General features: G+C 44.9%; 1 protein-coding gene across 6 annotated transcripts in view; it reads right to left on the reverse strand.

Moving 5' to 3' along the window:
- LOC148393860 (low-density lipoprotein receptor-related protein 1B-like) overlaps nucleotides 1-22,673 on the reverse strand; it is a 131,135-nt gene that overhangs the window by 1,925 nt on the left and 106,537 nt on the right. For 4 of the 6 annotated variants that reach the window (XM_088382578.1, XM_088382577.1, XM_088382574.1 and 1 more), the window contains 33 exons: nucleotides 22,513-22,598; nucleotides 21,745-21,867; nucleotides 19,327-19,508; nucleotides 18,999-19,198; nucleotides 18,734-18,922; nucleotides 18,512-18,660; nucleotides 18,203-18,296; nucleotides 17,925-18,041; nucleotides 17,375-17,494; nucleotides 16,818-16,937; nucleotides 15,920-16,036; nucleotides 14,732-14,838; nucleotides 13,836-13,968; nucleotides 13,170-13,276; nucleotides 12,958-13,090; nucleotides 12,367-12,489; nucleotides 12,071-12,193; nucleotides 11,095-11,235; nucleotides 10,708-10,842; nucleotides 10,359-10,478; nucleotides 9,992-10,233; nucleotides 9,619-9,842; nucleotides 8,766-8,872; nucleotides 8,086-8,202; nucleotides 7,825-7,998; nucleotides 7,064-7,189; nucleotides 6,748-6,912; nucleotides 5,523-5,684; nucleotides 4,842-5,016; nucleotides 4,434-4,538; nucleotides 2,189-2,302; nucleotides 597-673; nucleotides 405-495 (listed from right to left, as the gene is read on the reverse strand). In XM_088382578.1, coding sequence (XP_088238704.1) covers nucleotides 405-495; nucleotides 597-673; nucleotides 2,189-2,302; nucleotides 4,434-4,538; nucleotides 4,842-5,016; nucleotides 5,523-5,684; nucleotides 6,748-6,912; nucleotides 7,064-7,189; nucleotides 7,825-7,998; nucleotides 8,086-8,202; nucleotides 8,766-8,872; nucleotides 9,619-9,842; nucleotides 9,992-10,233; nucleotides 10,359-10,478; nucleotides 10,708-10,842; nucleotides 11,095-11,235; nucleotides 12,071-12,193; nucleotides 12,367-12,489; nucleotides 12,958-13,090; nucleotides 13,170-13,276; nucleotides 13,836-13,968; nucleotides 14,732-14,838; nucleotides 15,920-16,036; nucleotides 16,818-16,937; nucleotides 17,375-17,494; nucleotides 17,925-18,041; nucleotides 18,203-18,296; nucleotides 18,512-18,660; nucleotides 18,734-18,922; nucleotides 18,999-19,198; nucleotides 19,327-19,508; nucleotides 21,745-21,867; nucleotides 22,513-22,598 — 4,498 coding nt within the window. The remainder of the gene's footprint in view (nucleotides 1-404; nucleotides 496-596; nucleotides 674-2,188; nucleotides 2,303-4,433; nucleotides 4,539-4,841; nucleotides 5,017-5,522; nucleotides 5,685-6,747; nucleotides 6,913-7,063; nucleotides 7,190-7,824; nucleotides 7,999-8,085; nucleotides 8,203-8,765; nucleotides 8,873-9,618; nucleotides 9,843-9,991; nucleotides 10,234-10,358; nucleotides 10,479-10,707; nucleotides 10,843-11,094; nucleotides 11,236-12,070; nucleotides 12,194-12,366; nucleotides 12,490-12,957; nucleotides 13,091-13,169; nucleotides 13,277-13,835; nucleotides 13,969-14,731; nucleotides 14,839-15,919; nucleotides 16,037-16,817; nucleotides 16,938-17,374; nucleotides 17,495-17,924; nucleotides 18,042-18,202; nucleotides 18,297-18,511; nucleotides 18,661-18,733; nucleotides 18,923-18,998; nucleotides 19,199-19,326; nucleotides 19,509-21,744; nucleotides 21,868-22,512; nucleotides 22,599-22,673) is intronic. The other 2 variants (XM_088382579.1, XM_088382576.1) reach the window with 1 other exon arrangement.

Here is a 22,673-nt window from a genome sequence, read left to right on the forward strand (position 1 = left end):
GCGGAGTCAACCTAGCCCATCGAAGGGAACCTTTTGAGTTTTCCTGTTCCCTGATAGCGAAGCAGGACTGAAAAATCCTGAGACTGCTCGACTGTAAGTCATCGTTGCGAATGATTCCAGCAAGTTTCACAAAATACATCACACAGAACTGGCGAGAAACTGAAAAGCTGAACTGCAGTCAGAGGCTTAATGGATTATCATGATCCGAAAAACTGAAATCATGCTCGGTTTGAACAAAGCCCAGTTTTATCCTCATAGATTTTCACTCGGCAGCACAATGTGGACGTGGTTAACCCGTCTTTCACATTTCTGAGGTTCTAGGTCTCCTGCGTAAAGTTTGTGTGTTCTCCCCGTGCTCGCGTGGGATTCTGTGGAGAAACCAGATGGCCGGATCGGTCACCAACCTTTGTTTTCGTCTGCAGATGTAAATACCCGCCACCACCATCACGATTAAGATGACCAGCAGGACCAGAGGCACAATGATGGCTATGCTTCCTAAAATAGAGAGACGATCAGGAACTATTCAGTTGAAAATGCTTTCTGCCCGGTTAAAGCCTTTGCATATCTGTGCTTCTATGTTCTTCTAATGAACCAACCTCCAGTGGTATTGTCTGATCTGCTGCTTTTGGGTGCAGGTCTCTCACACTGCGTTCCAGCCCAGTTTGTCGAACACCTGGTCAGAAAATAGCATGGTAAAAAAAAACCTTTAACACACTTTCTGGTCAGAAACAACGACGACAGGGTTGAAGCGGACAACCCGACATCGGAGAGAAGAGCACAATCTTTATGCATGTTGAGTGAGAGTTGATGTAGATTATTATCGTGCGGAGAGAACAACGTGAAAAGATGACAGCGGGACGAGTCCTACTAGCGTGGCGCCCGCTGATGATGGATGTCCCTCGTAACGGCGAAGGTATGTCATTTTACATCACGAGGAGCGCAGATGGGCCAGTAAAGCATGAATGATCCAGGAAGTCCAACCAGATAATGATAGTATGTATGAATCACCACTAATTACATGCATTCCTAGCAATTACAGCATATATGACAGCAACATCGTCCTCCGCTACGTTCCCAACCAATGTTCTTTGAGTAGAAAAACAAAATGGGACATGCTGCCGTAGCTTGTAAGCAATCTTCATCTGCGGGCTGGCCGTCATGCACGTGTGGCGAAATGCAGCCTGATGAGCACATGATGTCACGTCGGATTTGGCCCCCCGGGTCCCTGCGAAGGTCGTATGATATGGGAGAGCGAGTGACGTACGGCAACTGATCATGTAACAAGTGCCTCGGCGGCTTCACCCCACGCGCTCATTAGAGTCGGCGAGCGAGCCGCTCGGCAGTCTGGCTCGACACGTTGCTGAAATGTACGAGATGGCCGTATTAACCTAACGTCGTTCATGTACCGTCTGGAGGAGTTGTTACGGATTGATAGATTGCTTTTGGAACAACGAGCACATTTTTGGGTCAGGCTTCAGCGCACCAGTTCGCATAAAACACAGGTGTCAAAGTCAAGGCTCGGCACATCATTTTAGGTGGCCCGTGAAGAAAAAAATTGTGCATTGAATTCATATGTCAAAGTCAAAATTTCAAATTGTTTTCACTTTTAAAAAATACAGATAATTTTAGCATTTTTTATTACCGTTCATTTTTTCAAATCATTTTTAAATATTTGATTTTATTTCAATAATTCATTTTAGATATTTGAACAGTTTTTATTAGTCTCTGTTTTGAAAACTAGACGCAACCTAATCCTTAAGAAAATAATTTGAATCACTCCTTCAGTCTGTGAGTTATTTTCTTTCCTTGACACTCGGGCCCTGACACTTTCGTACCTTAATTTGAATTCATCTTTCAAGTAAAACAAAGAAGAACTTCATTTGCACATGTGAAAGGACTGAATGAGAGGCAAAACACTTAATCCTCGTAACGCCTGACAAGACGACCATTTTTTTTTTTTTTTTTTTTTTTACCACGCCGCATCTTGATCGAGCTGTCAATCAAAAAAGAGGACAGGCGGTAATCATCCCTCGTGGGCGCTATGTAATCATCCTTGCAAATGTATTTTGGAGCACTTGTTACATGAAGAGTTACTAGAAGGTGGCACAAAGAGAGACAGAGAGGCCTTCTCGTCATGGAGTTGAGTGAGGGAGCGACGTCGAGAAAGCCGGCTGGCGAGGTGACCTACTTGCAACGGGGTTTGTTAAGAGCGGTTAATGTGCACATCCCTTCATTCTGACAGAAGTAATCGCAGGGGTTGGCCAGCTCATCGCAACGTTGGTTCTTGAACCCTGATGTGCAGCTGTAAAACAGTGTTGGCGGAATCAGCAAAAGGGGCTTTACAAAAGCACACCACTTGACCTCGCCCTTTGCCCCATTGAAGCCGTCTGTTCCAGGAGGGGATGGAGTCCGTCCGTGCTTGAGCCACGGGGCCAATTTAAAATACAATCAACAGCTCATCCAGTGAAATCGAAATAATTGGGATTTGACCTTTTATGTCGTTCAAAATAAATGAGGTGTTACGATGGAATATTTGGGTTGCCGACGTCAACTTAAAAAACCTTGCAACATTTCAAATCGATACTGGAAGTTTCATTTGTTCCGTGACTAGGCAACACAAAACAGCTTGACTGTTATGTCACCGTCGTATTTTTACCTTTGAAGGGCGCTGACACAAATGAGAAATTTCTTCAATTATATCTTTTGCATAACGAAATGAAATAAAAAGCAAGCAATGATTTATCAAATGTATTCAATGTGTTTCCACTGAAAATGAAAGCAGGACGAGGCAGTGAGACCTTTCCTGCTCTTAAATAAAATCGTGAATTTTGGACTCCTGCAGGAAGGAATAATTGGGAAGAGATTTGGAAGCCACTGAATTCAAGACCTAATGCAAACACTGCCTAAATTGAGGAGCCTCCCTTTTTTTTCCATGCTTATAAATCACAACTGCCAGCATAGGGAATATTAGTCTCGGTGAAAAACGACGCAGTCGGCCGTGGATTAATACCTGCTGAGTTATAAGCGCACGCTGTGCAAGAAGAAACCCAAAACTAAATCCATTTGGCAAGCCAAACATTTTATATCTGTCCAACGAGAAGGTGTTGGAGGTGTGGTACCCTTTGGAATTTGGTTTCAACTTTTTTCATTTTAGTCAAAGTTGACGATAATCGAGTCAACATGAATGAATCGATTCTCATTGATGTTTTTTTTCTGTTCGGGTAAGTGTGGAGGACTCGAATACAGAAATGAGAAAAAATAAGATTTCATTTAAATAGAAGATTGAAGAGGCATCAAAATAAACGGTAGCAAAAACAGACTTGCATAAAGCATAAAATGACCAAACAAGAAGTGAGCAGAACGCAGGAACTAAATAGACAAAGCGACGAGACGAGGAACACCTGGACGAGACACAATTGGGAGACGCAAGGGGGCACGGGCTGACAAGACCAGATGGAAACAAGAAGCTAACAAGACAGACGTTGGGTTCACGAGGGAAACATGACATTGAGCAAGATGAAGGAAAACAAACCAAACTAACGAAGGACATGACAGAAAGGACATGACAGTTGTCAACTTGCTACTTGAAAATACAAAGTCATTCCAACCGAGTCGAGATCAGCGCTCCAATTGTACACATCTTATCTGGCCATACATCTGGTGTTCCTTTCAGGCAAGAATGAACCCTTACGATCAGATGCGTTGACCTCATCCAATAGGAGGGAATCATTTGCATAGAAATTGATTCTCTCCACCGGAATTTACCAGACGAGTAGAAATTTCAATCGAGCGAGCGAGCCTGGACAATGAGCAGTTAAAAATGCAGAGTGTTGGGCTTGAGAAGAAAAGAATTCCAATTTCCCCCTTGAAGAAACTTTGAACAAAACGCCGCATGCGATTATGACTCAGGTTGATAGGAATCGGTGGGACATGCTTGGAAGAGTTTTTTTTAAATTTTAGTTTCCTCCTCCCACTGAATGTCACGTTAACTGAGTGACACGTAGCCCTTTTCTTTCTGGAGAGCAAACTTCTAAATCCGCTAACTGAAGAGCGACACGGAAACCTGACACCAGCTCTTTACTGCAAGGAGGACTTGTGTGATAGGCTCAAAGTGGCAAGCTATGAACAGGATTCCACTTTTTTTTTTTTTTTTTTATATCCGCGTGAATGCCTTAAGCCACAGCGACGTGTCAAACAGCCTAAGATGGCGCTCTGGCACCCGGCCCCACGCTGCGCCATGTGACATCAAACACCACTTTGCTTTCACAATTGCGTAGGAACAGCTTGTTCGACTCTCGGAACGGGCGAAAGGGACCCGGCGACGGTTCTCGGTTGTACTCCCCGAGCAAGGATTACCGAGATCAAGACAGGTAGGCAGCCGGGTTGAGAATAATCAGAATGTCTCTGCTGCCAGTGAGTAGCGAGCGACTTACTGACAGAAAGGCAGGTTGGTGTCGGGGTCCAGGTGACAGGTGCCTCCATTGTAGCAATAACCGTCACACAGTTGACAGCTCGGCGCGATTCGCCCGTTGGTGCAACTGAAATAGCGACGAGCGGAAGGAAAAACAGCAAGTTGGAATATATTCTTGGATTGAGATGCAATATAAGAAAACACATTTACATCCCAGGGACCAAAACCACTAAGTTGAAAACGTCTTTTGAAGGTAAGCAACAGATCGTATCTGCCAACAGCCGAGTCGTTGGAATCTCGCGACACCGCCGTAATAGGCGCGATTATTTCATGCGTTGTACACATCTGGGATTCGACAAACGTATAAATAATGCAAATGCGGACGCGCCTCCCGACGCCAGAGCGGAGCGAGCAGAAGGCGATAACTCACTTGCAAACCACATCTGTCGTCTCGTCGTTAATGAGGCACGGAGCGCCGTGGCACCGCAGACACTTGTCCACCTCGCATTTGTTTCCCTCAAACCTGGCGGGACACACGCACTCCACGTAGCCGCTACTGGACAGCGTGCACGCCTTGGAGTTGACGCAGTAGTGGTGACAAATATCTGCTCGCCATTTGCAGGGAGGGGGGAGAGAGAGAGAGAGAGAGACATTGACAACACTCCAGGAATGTACTTTGAGCTGCCTTAATTGGACTTGTGAAAGCTTTTAATGGGACTTAATTATCCTTATCAAATGACATCTTAGACACAGTTGAAAACATTTCACCCCTTGGGCAAACAATGGGAGGAGAGATGCTAATGGTGTGCAGCCAAAATTGTTTCCCCCCACTAACAATGATTACAAAAGCAGTGTGGGGAGAAGAAAAAAAAAAAAAGAAGAAAATAAAATCATTATCACCGCTGCACAGAAACACCCGATGGTTGTTTGATTGCTGTGCTTTTGTTTAGTTTCTTTGCAAAGTGATATTTGCGCGAAGGGAAATAACCCCCAAAACGCTTCAGGCGGAAGCTTTTGTTGAACTTTGAAAAGCGTAGGTTTGTGTCAATCACGTGAAGCCGACACGAGTATTTCCCTCAAGCCGTGGTTAAATTGGACGTGCGCCACTCACGGTACAGACAGCGCTCTCCGGTGTATTCTGACAAACAGCGGCACACGGGCTGGTTCCCCCCGGTGACGTCACACGTGCCGCCGTTCAAACAGTAGTTGTCGCATATCCTCCTCTCGCAGAACGGCCCCGAGAAGCCCAGAGGACACTGGCAAGTAGGCTTACCTAGATAAATGGAGACGCGAGGGGAGGGATTAAGGAACGCGCAGAAAAAGCAGAAACATTTGGATGTTCTATAAATAAGGCCAAGGAGCTCTGAGCGCAGCAAATGTTGCAGAGCGCAACGTGCCCTCGGGATTAGAGGCCACGGCAAAACTGAAGGAAATCATTTTTCTATGTGCGGCGCGCTAGCCCAACTTCAACGCAAGGTCAAGCGTGATCGTCTTGTTACCGCATGGGTGTCAAAGTCAAGGCCCGGGGGCCCGCCACATCATTTTATGTGGCCCGCAAAGACAAATTTTGCATCTAAAATGATTAAGCTTAAATTAATTAGCATTAAAATGCTAATATGGTGGTGTTATCTGGTTCCTGTGACCTCATCTTTAAGCAAAATAATAAAATAATACGTCACACATCTCTATCCAGGTCGCCATCGGGCCCTCGTTAGGAGTTCATTATTGTGGAACATGAGCACAAGGCTACCTCCAGAAAGTAAAAATCAATCCCAGGGGCAATTTAAAGGCCATATGTAATGGGAAATTGACTTGTTAATTGTTTGTGTACAAATAGTTGCATCTCTGCAGGGCCTGGCCAACCATCAAGTGGAAAATTACCCCAACAAGGAGTTTTTACGTCGGCTGCCCAAAGGCAGGAAATCGTCAACGGTTAGCGGGGTCATGTATACCTAAAGGCAGTCATCGTGTATTTCAGGGTTTTTCCTCACTTGACAATCAAAACGGCTCAAAAAAATGTCGAAAATAGAAAAGTGACATCAACTTGTGTGGGAACCCAAAAAGCGCAAAGCTCACTGAAGCAGCTAAACCGCCGCAAGGATGTCACTGAGAAAAGAGATGTGAAATGTTGCTCTTCCGGGTCATTGTGCAAGCGGCAAATGGCCCGAAGCCCACCAACAATGAAAATTTTGTCTCAGCGTTGGAATCAGAGAATTCCCCCGGGAGGGCCGACTGTAAAACAGCAACCATCGGTCGGTGACAGATGACAACCTCAAGTACATTTCAAAATGAACCAAAAGTGTGAAAACTGGCACAATTTCTTCACCGCTTCTTACCCAGCGGCGAGCCCGTGCAGGTTCCTCCATTTAAGCAGTAGTCTGTGCAGTGGTTGACCTCGCAGCGTTGGCCCGAGAAATCGGGCCAGCAGTAGCACCTCCAGTCTCCTTTCTCATTGGCTAAGCAACGGCCTCCGTTCTCACAGGGGGGACGACATAATTCACCTTGGCCACGGGAGAAAAAGCCAGTCAAGGCAACAAACACATCGTACGTGCTGCGAATTCTATTGTGTTGATCTTGGCAACAGAAACGACGTTTGCTCGAGATATTTCCCAATTTTGTTGAATGCAACAGAAGAAAAAAGGCAAAGTCCACCTGAGGTGTTGACGTCACTACAGCTGCCGTTGATCAGCATTTTGCCCTCCGGACAAGTACATCTGGCACCCGTGGGGTTGAGCAAACACATGAAATCACAAGACATCCTCAGGCACGGATTTGACGCTGTTGGGGGAAAAGCAAGATGGGATCTGTGATGCAGAGCTTCATTCAAATTGTTTACTCTCTCTCGTACAGTTTTAATGAGCGCAATATTTGTTAGGCCCCACATGGACAATCTTACACGGCCAACATCACCAAACTGTAAACTCGAGCAGTTGCCGAGAATTTTTTGGTTTTAATTATATTATATTAAAAATATTTTATACATATACATATATAATTTAATTTAAAAATAATTGAATTGCACAATAACATCAAATAGCAGAGATTAGTGCGGTTTTACCAAAGAACATCTTTCAAGCATGATAAATCTATAATAAATAAAAAAAATTCACATTTTATATATAATAGACCATATCAAAAAAAAATATCCCTCTTTAAATAACAGGCCAGATTGTTGAGGGACAAGCAGGCTTCATGTCAAAGCTTTCTGTGCACATCTTCAGCCCACACGTTGCATGCCAGGTCTAATGAGTCTCTCAGGGACACCAAAGCTTCCTTTTGAAAAATGGCTCGCCTGACTCCATTTGAATGCAACGCCATTTGGACAACTTGTACTGTACGTGTACTGTTGCGCAATGACCTCAGAAGCCGTTCGGCACGTATGCCCTCCCCCCCAACAAAACAAAACAAATTACCATCTTGGTGTTTGAATCGGTGGGCGATCAAAACATTGGTTGGCTTCTCCACCCCCAAGTTAAAAAACTCCACAGGCTGTTTGCCAAATTTGTGAATCCTGAAGATTTGATGCTTGAGGCCAGTTCCGTAGATGTAATCTTCAAATAAATCGATTCTATAAGGTTGGGAGATGCCTGCAAATACAGCAATCAACTTCTAAGACAACAGAAACAAATCTCAACTTGCTTTGGGAAAGTGAGCCATTTGATGGCAGGAATTACCATGTCTCTCATTGATCGTCATCAGCGGGTCGGAACCATCCAATCTCACGCTGCCAATCTGCGAAAGCTCCGGATCAGCCCAGTACAAACGTTGATTGAAATAATCGATGGCTAACCCTGCGGGGACGAGGAAACAAAGACTTTTATTTACCGTCCAAACTCCGCAGAGATCTGGCTGGAAGTGGTCAGGCGTCTGGAGAAGCCAAGGTCAGCGCAGGCCAGCTGAAATGTTTCTACCCTTTGCCTTGTTTTGCTTTCAACAATCAATGGTCCGGTGTGGAAACAACCGAGTAGATCTCAGCGCTTTTGTGCAGCGTACTTTGGATCGTCGTGTTTAAGACTGCTTACGTTACAATTCCAACCCAATTAATCACTTTTACTTCCCGCGCGGTGTTTGACTAGATAACTGAGAGCCAGCTCGGTGTTTTAAATAGGTTTGGCGCAGATGATGAATTCCTCGCTCTGTAAACACAACAGAATGTTGCCGCTTGAATTAAAGGAGGCCAAAGCAGATGCTCAAAACTAGTTCAAGACCGTTTCCCCATTAAAAAAACAAAACAGCTACTTCAGTAAGATTCATTTGTTTCGACCGTTGCTTTAGTAGCACCTAGCTTCATTTTCAAAACGTAATATGATGCAGACCGACAACTTGCCCATGTAACCGGATGGGAAATACCTACCGGTTGGTCTCCGGAGGTTCTTCTCCAAAAGCACTCTGCGTAAAGAACCGTCCATGGCGGATTCTTCGATATGAGAGTGGTCGCCCACTACGGTCCAGTACATCATCCTGCGTGACAGAGCAACATTGGCTGACTGCATTCATCACCAGCGCCCCAGATTCTCTCCATGCCATAATATGATTACACCCCAACTTCTGTCAGAGAACATCAAAGTGGGCTCCTTCAAGCTAGGACCGCCCCTGGACGTAGAGAAGGTATTAATTGTAGCTGAGCTGTGGCTCGCCTCAACTCTGCAGATCATTCTAATGAGATCTGATCCATCGGCTGGCTGCACATTTGCTTTGCTGTTTTGATTCAATGTCAGCCATCTCATTATGTTGTATATTTGAATGCGGCAGGCAGCTATGGTATAACAAGCCAGTGTACAGTACATTACCTGCTCAGCCTCTAATGGCCAACATACACAATTAGAGCCCAGCTGGTTAATACTGCAAAGCTTTCCAAATATCAGATCGTTAAACACTCGAAATGTCCACTGGAAATGAGCAGACGTGCTGCTGAAGATTAAACATGCGTCTTTAAAAGCTTGGTGGGGTGACACGGTTGCCGAGTCGAACTGTGAGTTTTTGGCTGTGAGCTGTGGCCGACAGCAGCTCTGGCGTTTTATTGTTCCACCGGGTTTAAAACATTTCTCAAGACAGGTTTTTTGTTTTTTTTTAATAAACAACACTTTAGATTTCAAGTGCACCTGACATTTGTGGTCGCTGATGGTGTCATCATCATAATGGTCCGACAGAAAAAGTACTGTATATTTGCTAGATGATCGTCCTAAAAGTCTTACAGCCCCACTTACCCTCGAACGGGGTTGACAGCGATGGCGTACGGCTCTCCGGCGATGTCGGTAATTAAGCGTGTGCAATTTGGTCCCTTGAGTTGTCCGACATTTATGGAATAGCGTAATTTGGTCCAGTGCGCCGTGTAATAGCTGAACCAGTGCATCCGCGAGTGATCGGTCCAGTAGATATTCCCGGTGATCCAGTCGGCGGAAATGTCTCGGGGTCGTCGAAAGTCGGGACACTGGAAACAAATGAGTAAAACACAATGTGCATTCATTTCCATCCTAATTAGGATGTTTTGTTTAACGTAGCTGAAGGTAAGCAAAATATTACAATTCCACAACACAAACATTGAAAGCCTCTTTCGGCGCCACGTTCGTAGATACTTACAATGTTCCGGATGTTTGTTTTAGTTTGACTTCTTTCCGTACTTTCTTTGTAAAATATTCCACCGGGGTTGAATTGGGTAGCCCAGATAAATTTATGATGGTGAAACAAAGCATCCATCCCAATAATGCGAGCATTGTCCTCGATTTGCGCCAGCACTTTGTGTCCGTGGCTCTGGTTGAACGGATACGCAAAACTTCGGATTTCAGTGTCGTTAGCGATGTAGAGCACTCGATCATCTGGTCCTGCCCGCAGAGTTGAGAAGAGAAAGCGAAATGGAATTAGCTCGGTTCAATTTGACAAAAACAGCAATGCGGCTCATCGGAAGAAAACAGCGACTGGCTTCTGTAAACGTTTCCGAGCGGCGTACCTTTTGCGATGCAATTTCCTTCAATCTCCTTATAATTTCGGTCACACGTGCACTTGAACGATCCTTTGGTGTTTGTGCAGTAGTGTGGACACGTATCAAACTGCAGACACTCGTTTGTCTCTGGAAATGACAAGACGGTATTTGTGAGAATGAATATTGATTTCGACACGTTTGCCGGTATGAGTTGTGAAAGCTCAACGGAAACGTCGCTGTTCCGACAGCCCGGTGACTTCGCTTTCCGTATTTTTCCGTACATGTGACGATAAGATTTATTCTCATGCAGCAATGCAGCTCAACTGGAGTCACCATCCATTTGTAGACGGGGCATCGAAAAAGGATCATCAACTACCGTCACACTGGCCTGACTTCTGGTTCCTCTTGAAGCCCGCTTTGCACTGGCATACGGCGTTTGCGTTGGTCTGGTTGCAGATAGCGTCCTCTCCGCACGGATTTGTTTTCTTGCCGCAGACATCGCCGCTGGAGACTACAAATACAAACGCAGCCTTTTTAATGACGCACCTCGCCCGCCTGCCCGCCCGCCCATCCTTTGCATCTCAGACACCTGCTGCGCTTTGATGTGTAAAAGCCAAAAGGACAACGTGGTCTTTCACATCACACGCACCAACGAGGCCATACATACATTAGCATAAAAAAACAAAACATCACAGCCGCAACCGGGAGATGGGCCCGCCTCCCGAAGACCTCGCAGCGTGGTTCTGGTGGGCGCTATACTCACGGGCTTTACAGTCCTGCTCATCGGAACCGCCGTCGCCGCAGTCGTTGAAGAGGTCGCACTGCAGCTGGATGGAGACGCAGCGACGGTTGCTGCAGGTGAACTCGGTCTTCCCGCAAGGTCGAGGTCTCCCGGCCGCCACTTCTGGACCCAGACGAGAATATCGCAAGACCACTTTTAAAATGAGTGTTATGCGGGGGATCTCAAACACTTACAAGGGAGATCAGGAGGGAATGGAATGGAGGGGATTAAAAAAGGAAGGAAATGAAGTGATAGCACGAGGGCATGATGGGACCGAGGTGAGATTGAAAAGATGGATGGAGGGAGGAGGCGTACAATGGAGGGAGGTAATGGAGTGAAGTGAGAGATTGATGGCCGGATCAATGGAATTAGAGAGGGAGATAAGGGGGAGAGAGGGAGAGGATGAAAGAGTGAAATATGAATGAAGCCATTTGTCCCGTTCACTCGGGCCTGCTCGGCGCCATCACTCAAATCAGTGCGGCGCTGCAGGAAGGCGTCAGGATGTCGTAAAAAGAAACGAAGACGCAGCAGTTATCGTCCAGGCGACCTGCGGAAACCCGCCGCCTTCTGCATCGAAAATATCATCAACCCTTGAAGGAGCGGATATTTCAACACAAAGGGTGCAGCAACTTATGCAGATAGACAATCAAACTATACTTTGCGGCATTGATATTTTTTATCCTTTGTGATAAAACAATATTATTACTGCGGCTTACCGTGACGGTCTATGAGCATATTCGTACATCTGATTCTGTATTATAGCGCCCCCGGTGGCCAAGAGAAAAAAAAACATAAAGAAAATGCTAGAACATTTCTAATAGAGTGAACAGGTGATTTGAGGAAAGATTGCTTTGAGTCATTGTTTGTCACAGACAGTTTTTGCTATCAATGTGAACATTCATACAAGCACACCACGAAGCCTTTGTAAATTAATAAAATGGACGTAAGGTGTCCTCACCGCACTCCTCTTCGTCCGAACTGTCACCGCAGTCGTCCACTTTATTACAGACTTGGTCAGCACGCAGGCAAACATGATTATTTCTGCAGCGGAATGGCCTCGTAGGAGGGCAGGCAAGTTTTTCTGCAGATCAAACGAGATTAAAAGATGGTTACGGCTCTGTAAGGGACAAAAAAAAATTACCCCGCACATTTAAATATCTACCGCGTCGGCGGGGGTAGCGGCTCATAAATATCTTAAAACAAAGACAGCTTGATTGTCTTTAAAGCAAAGCACAGTTGAGGCGGCGGACCCACCGCACATGTCCGCGTCTTCGTCAGAGTTGTCGCCGCAGTCGTCCTTGCCGTCGCACACCCATGTGTGAAGTTTGCACAAGGTGTTATTGCAAATGAATTCATCAGCCCGGCAAAAGAAAGCACCTACGGTCACACAAAGAAATGAAACACTCCCCCACACATTTTCAATGTTAGCTCCCGATGAAAAGTCTATTCAAGCGGACAAAAGGTGTTGCTCTGATCCATTCCTCTCCGCCTCCATCTGATTTAAAATCTTTTGTCCTCCCCCCCCACGGCATTTAGGCGGGAAGCACTTGCATCGATAATACTTATGCGGTTCTTATAAGACCGACTAAGCCCGCTATCATGTTAAGGTAAGCAGAGCTGCGTTGAGTTTTGCTGCATGCAAAGATTAGCGGCCTGGCGGGATACGTGAAGACTACCCTTAACTCCAGGCTTTATTTCATGAAAATGAATTATTAATTGGTGATTAAATAATTATTTATTATTATTTATTTAATTATTTATGTGATTATTTATTTAAAGAATTGTTTAATTAATGATGTCCTCCAATGTCTGAATCTGAGACTCCGGCACCGGCATGCCACCTACCCGGGCTGCAGTTTTCCTCATCACTGTGATCCATGCAGTCCATAACGCCATCGCAACGCCAGCGTCGAGGGATACAGTGCGCTCGGTTCAGGCACAGAAACTCATCTTCTCGGCACTCTTTGACGCAGCCAGTCTGTCATGACGCATGGCAAACACGCACCTTTAGCCGCAAAGATTCAGAGGCGTCTCCGGCGACGTAAAGGTGAACCGACCTCATCGGAGCCATCCAGGCAGTTGTCGTGGCCGTCGCAACGCAGGCTGGCTGACACGCAGCCGCCGCTGTCGCACACGTACTCGTTCACCGAACACGAAGGGGCCACTGCGGAAACGTCAGCATGATCGGATATGAAAGCAAAATAATCCCTCAAATAAAACCTCGTGACTATACAACATATCTGTGACTTTGCGTGTGTATGGCTTTAAAAGGCGGATCTTGGCCTGGTGAGTGACTTGGGTGTCGTTGGAATTACTTTCAGTGGTTGTAGACATGCTGTTGTGGTACAATTCTTTGCGCACTTTGATCTTTTAGAAATATGCAATGATGAGAAACTTTAAATATCCGGTGCCTCTAAAAGCCTTTTTCCCTCCCGGTTTGCAGGTTGCAGCGGAATTTCTAATCCTGTGTCGACTTGCATTTAATCTTGTTTTAGCTGAATTTAGGTCGAGATAAAGCAGAACATATATAACCCAAATAATACCGCTATCATTTCTCACCAGACTTTTATATTCCAAACCTGTCCCAAAATGGCACGGACAAGAAAATCATCCCAAAGCCGAATGATAAAAAACATTTTTCTACCCTGCTGGAGGATTTCTTTTCCCCAGAAAAAGAAAGTCAAGAAAATATCAAGAAATGTTGTGTTGATTGTATCGTGTACCTGTTCCATGGCAGCTTCTCTCATCCTCTCCCATCTTGCAGTCTTCTTGGCCATCACACAGCCACTTTTTGGAGATGCAGAGGTTGTTATGACAGCGAAATTGGTCATCGGCGCAGTGTGCCTCGCAGCCTTTCTGTGAGCCAAAGTATGAGCAGGAATAGGAAAAAAAAATAATCAAACACGCGGTGGCAAAACGGTCGGTGCTAACAAGGGTACTCGTCCAAAACAAATGTGCAGACTGTGTACATAGCATAATATTATGGCAATCACGTTTTTTTACAAACACCCACGCCGAAACAAAAATGGCAGCGCAATATGTTACACTTGAGCTGATACCCACAACAGTAAAAACACAGTTCATCATCTAGGTTTGAAAATAGCGAGTGGGTGAAGAGCCACTCGTGCTTTGTACCGCGCATCCACTTGCAACGAGGAACCTTTGGAGCTCATTTGCGGCGCTTTAGCATACGTGTCTTTCCAGCCCGGGCTCAAGGATCCGAAAACGGGCCGGGAGTTTAACGCCGTTTAACCGTGGTGACCTTCAAAGCGGCCATTGAAAAACGGGCTCCTAAGGCACACTGGGAGAAATTAGAGCTGTAATATGCAGTGCAAATGTTTAGATAAAGGCTAATATCCAAACTAGATTCACTAAGAGTGATGAATAATTGCACGTGTTTGCCCCTGAATTATGTACTGCATCATGACTATTGATGATCCCACTTAGATGAAGCACCACTTGTACCATTGATGTTTAGCGCTCAACATATCTTAAAGGAAATTAGAGCCATTTAGTATTTCTTAAGTGTACGATGCAATTGAATATAATCCACCTTTTTTAAATGATTGTCAGATATTTATGTCTTTCCAGGGTGTTTCAAGGTCAAAGAAAAACTTGCCTCATCCGAATTATCCAAACAGTCGTAATCCCCGTCGCAGCGGAATCGGGAGGATATGCAGTCTCCGTTTGCGCAGGCAAAGTCTTTATGGTTACAGGTGACGGGTGCTGCCAAGAAAAGAATAAATTATATAAATTAAAAAAAAAAAAAAAAAAAAGGCAATCATGTAAATCAGATTTCCAGAAAGCATCTCCCCGATATCGTTATTAGCCAAATGTTTGTGTTCACAGCCGTGTGCTAATGCCTTGAAAAACAACAACAAGGACGCAATTGGAGATAATTAGACTCATTTTGTACGGCTGATACGGGATAAGAGCGGAGGCTGCTGGCAAAGCTGATCACCATGTAAATGCATTCAATTCTGCTTCTGCAATCGACGGGGGCAAAACTCTCGGAAGCCAAAAAGCGTGTTGCTGCCATTTAGTGTGTCCCAAAGGACCATATTAGGACGCAGCTAAACAGCTGCATCAGATCCACTCTCTGGGCTCTCCCCCTCATTATCCTGGGCCGTGTGTGTGTGTGTGTGTGTGTGTATTGTACACGCATGTGCGCGTCGCTACTCAATTCACAGTTTACACTGAAAAAAAAAAAAACGCAATATTTTTGCTTCCTTACGTTTTATTTATGAGCCATCCGCTTTAATACGGTACAATCAAATGTCCCAGCGGTGTGGATTGAGCAGTTACAGTATGAAGAATAAGCAACTTATAAAGATATCGACAAATGTTTTATTTCAGGGGTGTCAAAGTCATTTTTGTTGCGGGCCGCATCGTTGTCGTAGTTCCCTTCGGAGGGCCATTATGTTAACCTGAATAAATGTACGAACGCCTCATATTATGAACAGTATAAACTACAAAATTTCAAATTAGACTAGAAAAAAAAAACTGTTCAAATATTTGAAAAAGATGATTTTTAAAAGTGAAGACAATTTGATATATCCGGCACTCAGTCTTTGAACAATTTGAATTATAAATATTCACAATCCAGCGACTCCTTGATTTATGACGGCGTTGGGTTCCTATGGCAACCGAGTAACGTGAGGAATCATTTATGAGTAACGGATGACTGAAACTTTTGCACGATTGCCTTGATAGCGCCACAGGGGTATGCGTTTGAAGGGCGGGCTCCCGTTTTGGCGTGTTGCTGACAAACCCAAGTGACGGCAGGCGGATGAGTCGGGTTACTCACTGCAGTTCTGCTCGTCTGAGTTGTCTCCGCAGTCGTTCTGGCTGTCACACCTCCAGTGGTCTGGGATGCAGTTGTTATTTTCGCAGCGGAATTCATGAGGTCCGCAGGTCTTTTCATCTTTTTCGTCAGGTGCAAACAAACAATAAGACCCCAAAAAAAAAAAGAAAAGCAGCTTCAAAGAGCATGAATATTAATGCGGCGCTTGCGATCATATTTTGTGGGTGTAATGGAGGTATCCTGCGGGTTTTTGCCTCAGCAAGTTTGACACAGAGTTCAAAACGGAGTCTGTTCACCAGAGGCGAACACACCAGAAGATGAAATACCCCAGCGCACCCTTATGACACCCCCCCCCAAAAAAATAAATACAACCTGCTTCAAAAGAGATTCAGGAAGGTTTTTTGCAGCATAACATTGTTGAATCATTCACAGTTAGCAGCCGAGCAAAGCCAACAAAAGTGAGGAAATAAAAGACAACCTGTCCTTTTAATCTTCGACCCTTTGGCCATAATCCAGTTCCACTCTTGAAAAACTTACATCATCAGTTTCTTTTTCTGTTTTACTGAATATCGCATGTGGCCAACCGAGGTGAGCAGTAACAAGCAACCTTTGATTGTGTGAAGATAAACTTTTGTTCTAAAAGTATTCCAAGACAAATTTCAAGGTCAGCTGAACAACCCGAGAGGTTTCATCGCAGTTGGTTGGCAGCCGTGCGTGCACAGAACGTGCAATCTGTAGCTCGAGACTGATACGTCTTGGTAAACCGTCTCGAGGTCTGAGACGAGAGGCGAGCCGAGTGTAAAATTGATTCCGCTTAAATCACGTTCCCCCAACCCCGGTGGCTCTAAGGGAGGAAAGCGCAATGTTGTGATTTATGCTTAAGTGGATTTGCGCAACTCACCGCAATTAGCCTCGTCTGACCCGTCGGCGCAGTCGGGGTCCTCATCGCAGACCCACAGCTTGGAGATGCAATGCATGGAGGCTTTGCACTGGAACTGCTCAGAGGAGCACGTACTCTCGGCTGCACGCACAAACACAGCGGAATGCGAGTGTATTATCAAATAAATCTGGAATATTAACACAACTATCTCAGAGAGCATGTTGATATTGGCTGCCGCAGTGTTAATTGCCAAACAGCATTCAAAACCACATTCGGGTGAAGTCATTACTTTCCCCCTAATTGGAGCATTTCTTTTTTTTTTTTTTTTTCTCCTTCCGAACGCCTTTCCATTCTCAGTCGCCCCCGCCGTCACCCCTATCGCAATCACACGCAAGATAAACGGAGTAAAAGGAAAGACGTGAATGCAGAGCGATCGTCTGCCATGGAGACAAAGAGGTCTCAATGCATTCAAAGAGCTCCTCTCTAAAATGCTTTAAATCCGTTTCAATTATTCTGGGGGGACAAAAAAGAACATTGGATAAGGGGGACCTGATATTTTCATTTCGTCGTGAACTTACGGCAGTCCGTCTCGTCTTCTCCGTCGCCGCAATCGTCTTGACCGTTGCAGCGCAGATTGAGAGGAATGCATTTCTGTTTCCTGTTGCACTTGAACTGGCCTGAGAGGCAAATGTATGTCTCTGAAAGAAAACAACCACATTAATTGCCAGCCGTCCATTTTGTTTGTTACCGTCGAGCATGACTTGAGCCCATTAGCTGACTCATCTTGAGAGATGCTTTATTTATATTTGTGAGGAGACCCAATGTACACACTAGTCCTCCCAAAAACAAAAATATGGAATATATTCAACTCCAGCAAAGGACTTCATCACTCCCACACTATCAACCAAGAAGATAGAAAAGAAATTTCCTTCCGATTTGGTTCTCTCTGTCGGGGGGTCGTTGTTTCATTTGTCACCATCACAAAAGTGTTACTTTCATGCGTGGCACTTTTGTGGTCCTAATCAGCTCCGTAAAAAAAAAAAAGTGCTGGGAAAAGCTCGGAGTGACTGAAATGAATGAATTTGTCCTCCTTGATGTCCTCAGCGTGTCATTCACTCACTCACTCACCGCAATTGGCTTCATCCGAGTTGTCGCCGCAGTCATTCTCTCCATCGCAGATGAAAGGAGGAAGGGCGCAGAGACCGGTGCCGCATTGAAAACGTCCTGGCTGGCATTTGAATTCCGCTGTTGTCATAGCAATAGAAACTCCATGCTGTCAAATGGCCTCGGAAATCATGTCAACTCACAAAAGTGGAAGAAAGTCACTTAAAGTGGCTCTGTGTTAACAATTTTGTGTTTGTGGCCTATTTGGGGTAATTCCCATTTTTGGAACCAAATGTACTCACGGCAATCGGCAGGTTCATCCGAGCCATCCCCGCAATCATCCACCGTGTCGCATTTCCACCAGAACGGGATGCACTCATCCGTCCCGCAGCGAAACTGTTGGAGAAGAGAAGAATATGCGCTAAGTCGACACAAATCTTCCATTTTAGCTTCAGCGGTCTTCAAAGCCAAGACACAAATCAATACTCAAGCATCGCAAAGGGGTCGCTAGAGCATGTCAGTGAAATGAACACTGGCAAAGCAAAGCCGGGCAGTTTGCCTTTGGGGGAAAGTTGCGATGAAAACCGGAAAGGAACGTCATCATTGCTGACCTGACTGGACGTGCAGTTGGAGAGGCAGCTCTTGTTGTCAGCGGCCAGGTAGAAATTACTGGGGCAGGCGCATTGGTGTCCCCCGCCGGGGGAGAGCAGACACAAATGGCTGCAACCTCCGTTTGCAATCTGACACTGGTGCTTGGCCACTGCGTAGAGGCGCGACGAGGGTGAGTCGTGACACCTCTCAAGGAGACCGCCAGTGCCAGATGGACTTTCTACCTTCAGGCTGGCGCAGAGAGTGGTAGACTTTGATGGATTTGATGGCTTGCCAGGAGTTGAGGAGCTCCAGCCCTTGAGCCCCGCTCGTCTTGTGAACTCGCCGGAGTGATTTGGATTTGCCGTCCGTCCAGTAGATGAAGTCCTCGAACAAGGTCAGCGCCATTACGCCTTGGATGTGGTCGTAGGACACTGGCGAGGGACAGATGGTCATCATCTTGCTATTCTCAGAGGTAAATATTGTCTCGAGGCAAAAATGTATAAGTACCTTTGTGTCTCTGCAAGCCTTCCATATTGGCAAAAAGGATATGGTTGTCGTCCGCCCAATAGAGCCTCTTGTTGGTATAATCGATAGCGAGAGCGGTGGGGCTATAGATCTCCTTGTCCACGATTACCCTTTGCTCGCGGCCGTCCATACCGATGCGGCCGATGTGCGGCGGTTCGCAACAGTCTACCCAGAACACATACCTAGTCAGTAGAACACGAGAGTTCAGATCCTGATCCGCTTAAAAACAATGACACCACACAGGAATTGCCGCCACGAGAAGAAATCTGGACCATAAACAGAGACGATGGTTATCATTCGATGCACATACCCGGTTTGCGGGTCCAGCACGAGATCGGTGGGGTTCTTGAGGCCTGAGTTGATCAGCACAGTTGGATAGAGACCATTGGCTTTGGACACCTCCAGCGTTTTCTTCTCAGCATCACACCAATAAAGATTCTTTCCGATCCAGTCCACCGCCAAGGCGCTGGGAACCGCTGTTTTGTGTACAATCTGAGGATACAAAATAGTAAATAGTCAGTTTCACCGCCGAGTCTTACCTGGCCATGCTTGAACAAATCCAAAACAAAAGTATCGGCATGTCGAACTTGCCATACTTGCGCTGGAGTCTAATTGCAAAACATTCATTTTAAACAAGGCGTCCTAATGAAGTAAGAGTGAAAAAGGCCCACAGCAGAAGCAATTTGTTTGTTGACTTTCAGCATAATGAAGCATTTTCATTCAAAACTAGCTTTGGAGTGAGAGCACCATTAATAGTGAGGAGAGAAATCAATACTTCCAAGGCAGCAATTTCTTCTCTGTCACTCTTCCGTGTTTGTGATGTCTCTGTGACTTGCCGTTGTTGGCAACATTTGTCTTTTCCTGCGCCTTTATTCTCCCATTTGTTTATTTCTTTTTTGGTATTCCGCGCATGCTATCGGAAGAGCCGGTAGGCGGGCAAAGTGCAAAAATGAAAACAGCCACAAGATGAAATCAATGAAGGGGAGCTTGGTGATAAAGGCCAGACTGCAGCGACTAAATGCGGTTAGGAAATACACATGAAAGCAAAATGCGTCTTTTTGTAGATCACACGGCCACTTATACACATCTTACAGCTATCAACCATCTGTTCTTCCAAACATGAATCATTGTGTACGGTGACTTCAATGAGAAACTACAGACGCGGTGCTCCAACCATTTCTGCCGCGGCACGGCGGATATAAATAAAAACGAATAGAAATAATCAATTCCTGATTGATTCAGGAAGTATTGTGGCTGAAACTCATCATTTAAACTCATGAAGGCCATCTTACAAAAGTCATGTCGACATTTCAGCTGTGTATATATTATATTGTATTGTATTATATTATATCGTATTATATTATATCATATTATATCATATATTATTATATAAATATTCTAGTCAACTTTAGAAAAAAATCCATCAGGTGCACTGGAAATGTGCTACGAGCTAAAAGGACAATCCCCCCAGTGCAATTATCAAACACTTAGAGCCAATTGTTATCTGGCACCAGTCAGTAATTGTAACGCAAAGCGGCTGCCTCGCATCAACGGCCATTCCATCTGCGGGAACGTAAATTTTCTGCCTTAAGCAGATATGCCTGGGGACAAGGGAGGGGTAGAAAGATGGAAGTGTTGGCAAGCGCCGCTTTGTGAGTGAATTAGCTCAAAAGTGATGGAAGGTATTCAACGGAAGGAAAAAAAAAGAAATGTGCAAGTATGTGGGAGTGCCATGGATATCCCAATAAATCTGTCCAGCTGGCAGATCTAGCAGATGCCGTGAACACAGCACTCTGTCTGCCATTAAACAACATGATGCGCTTTGAGGCGTTCTCTCTCGTCATTACCAAGAAAATATATCGTCTTGGCAAACCATTAGGCTCTCACCCAAGAAGCCAATTTAAAGCGCAAAATCCAAACACCAACATGTCCTTCATTGCGCACAATCTTCAAAAAGGGCCTCAGGCAGCACAAAGAACATATTTGTCAAATAAACTTTCTGCTCCAAACTTGACTATCATGACATTATTCAGAATTTGACGAGGTGAGTTTGAATGTGTTTCTTCGAATCGCCAAGGTCAGTTTGTTCATCGTTACGGAGAAGGCACATAAAGAACAACTGCAAGCTTTTTGATGAAACTTGGAAAACGTTGCGTAAACAGAAAGTAGTAATTAGGCCGATACCTTTCTTCCAAACGGCAGGTACTTGAATTGAGATGAAGAATGAACACTGATGAGCAGCTTGCAGAGCAAACTTATCAATTCAATTTATCTCTTCATTATTCAGATAAATTTGCATTGCGACGAGACCTATCGCCTTGTCGTACTCGTGTCACGCTTAGAAGTATAAAAGCTTCTTTTAATTAACTTATTTGAGAATCTTCAATTCAGACACTTTATCCTCTTGCGCAAAACATAATCCCGTCCACGTACGCGCCAAATATTAATCAGATGTGTGGACTGCGGTAGTTGACACCTACCCAATGACTTTGATAAAACATGTTCTTAGAAATTAGTCAGAGGTATATGTTTACTACTTTTTATGTTTCCATTAAACATTGCTGCAAATATTATTATTATTATTAATTTTATTATTATTATTATAACTATTATATTGAAAATATTATAATAATTATTATAAATATTATAAATATTATAAAATATATGATATATTATAATACTATTATTTAGAAAATATTTGATTGATTGACAAAGAGAGCCGAGTGACCTTAAGGTCGCTGCCGTTGAGTCGCATCCTGTTGATCTTCCTCCCACTGGGCCGGGTCGAGTCCACCCAATAGATGAATTCCTTCTTGTAGTCAAAGTCGATATGTATGATGTTGTTAAGGCCCTGGCAATCACACAAAGAAAAAAATAACAAGATATATCATTTGATTTTTATGATGTCACATTTAATGATGGCTGTTGGAATAGCACGTTGGGTCCAATCAATGCGGCAGTGCGAGTCTCACAGGACCTCATTGTCACTCAGACGAGCAGACACTCTGAAAAACACCCCCCCCCCCTTTCTGTCTCACTTGGATGCTGCCTTGAAAAGGTGTCAGATAATCCGGCAGGTGAAATGAGACATCTTCATCAGATCATCAACACCTTCCCAGACAGGCGCCAAAGTGCCCCTCGGGAGCGTCGCACTCCTCCGAATATCATCTGCTGAGATTAAATCAGCGTGCGCCTTTTTATCAGCACGCTCAGATCTACATTTTTGACTGTCCCTGTGGAAAGTATGGAAAGCTTCCGGCAAAGTTAACGACAAGTTTGTCATCAAGTTGTGTTCCAAAAAAGCATTCCCGCTTTTACACACCGTTGCTGATTTTCTGCTCTACATCTTCAATATTTTCTCAAATGACATGACGCAGACATGCTGGGTTTGTTTTTGGTCTTCAGTATGTTTCTTGGAAACATTTGGGTCAAGGGTTCCAAAATATTCCTTCCGTTGCAGCGCCGGTTACATGGTAGCTAAGGTCATTTTCCTTACCTGTTTCAAGATGGTGTAATTGGAGCCATCCACGCTCAGCTTCCGAATCTCGTGGTGGTCGGCCATGATGAGAAAAGGCTCTTCGGCTGCAAAGGGGAACGCATGCAAATGGCTTCTCAGTCAACACTTGAATTCTAATGACAGAAAAACGAAACGCTGGA

The sequence above is a fragment of the Syngnathus floridae genome, chromosome 8 (assembly GCF_059516105.1).
Source record: "Syngnathus floridae isolate MCC-2025c chromosome 8, RoL_Sflo_1.0, whole genome shotgun sequence".
In the NCBI taxonomy this organism is placed as follows: Eukaryota; Metazoa; Chordata; class Actinopteri; order Syngnathiformes; family Syngnathidae; genus Syngnathus; species Syngnathus floridae.